Source organism: Echiichthys vipera, assembly GCF_963691815.1.
Source record: "Echiichthys vipera genome assembly, chromosome: 1".
Taxonomy (NCBI): Eukaryota; Metazoa; Chordata; class Actinopteri; order Perciformes; family Trachinidae; genus Echiichthys; species Echiichthys vipera.
In genome coordinates this window covers 7,672,152-7,673,137 of record NC_139826.1, presented here as the reverse complement: position 1 = coordinate 7,673,137, position 986 = coordinate 7,672,152, and the positions used below count along the sequence as shown (strand labels likewise).

At 56.0% G+C, this 986-nt stretch overlaps 1 protein-coding gene across 1 annotated transcript in view; it reads left to right on the top strand.

Moving 5' to 3' along the window:
• Positions 1-455: 455 nt before the first annotated feature.
• tshz3b (teashirt zinc finger homeobox 3b) overlaps positions 456-986 on the top strand; it is a 41,555-nt gene continuing 41,024 nt past the window's right edge. Inside the window, exon 1 of the mRNA XM_083918391.1 lies at positions 456-722. Within this exon, the coding sequence (XP_083774517.1) occupies positions 683-722 (40 nt within the window). The 5' untranslated portion in view covers positions 456-682. The remainder of the gene's footprint in view (positions 723-986) is intronic.

The following is a 986-nucleotide window of genomic DNA, read 5'->3' as shown; positions in this document are numbered from 1 at the left end:
AGGGAGGCAGAAAGAGTGGTGGTGGTGGTGGTGGTGGTGGTGTGTGTGTGGGGGGGGGGGGGCATAGAGAGGGAGAGGGAGAGAGAGAGACAAGGAGCTACGTGACGCCTATCAGCGGTGGAGAGGTTGAACCGTAGAGGAGGCGCAGGGCTTCAGTTGTGTCAGCTCTTGATGTGTTGTCCCCTTGTTTGTGGACTTTTGACTGACGCGATCATTTGGTTTTATCCCCTCAAGCTTGCCTGTTGCAGCCTCTGACGCCAGCTAAAGAGGATCACACGGAGGCGCTTTTTAAACCTCTGTTTTTCTACCGCGAAGCCCCCTCCCCTCTGTTCCTGCTCCCGCCGCGTCCATCCAAGTCGGAGCGGGCAAGAGAGCGACGGAGCGACCGACAGAGAGAGCAACCAACCAGCCGGAGGAGTCACGCTGACCCCCCCCCCCCCCCCCTCCCTCGCTCCTTTAAAAAACATTTTTTTTTTGCATCTACTGGCATCTGATTTCTTTTTGTGTTCGAAAACTGCACACCCTCCCCTCCTCAGATACACACCCACCCCCGATCTATGTGGGAGCCCTGAGAGCGCACCCGCGGGGGGGAAACTGTGTATCAAAGCTCCGCGGATCCCCCAGGCAGCATCGAATCACCGGGGCCAGAGAAGAACTCCTAGCCGGGCCCCCTGAAGCCGACATGCCGCGGAGGAAGCAGGAGGCGCCTCGGCGCGCCGCAGGTACGGACTGGCTTTGGCTTGAATGCAATTACCCCTCTCTCTCTCTCTCTTTCTCTCTCTTTCTCTCTCCTTCTCTCTCTCTCTCTCCCTCTGTTTTGCACCCCCCCTCCCTAGCCTCCCTCATTCAGTTACTTTTCATCATGATGTTCCTCTCCCCGTAAAAGCATCTTTTGTTGTCTACTGTAAACTAACAAGGAAAGGGCAAACATCTAGCACTCTGCGTGTACTTTTCACAGCTGCAGTTCTCTCAACACAACTTTTGGC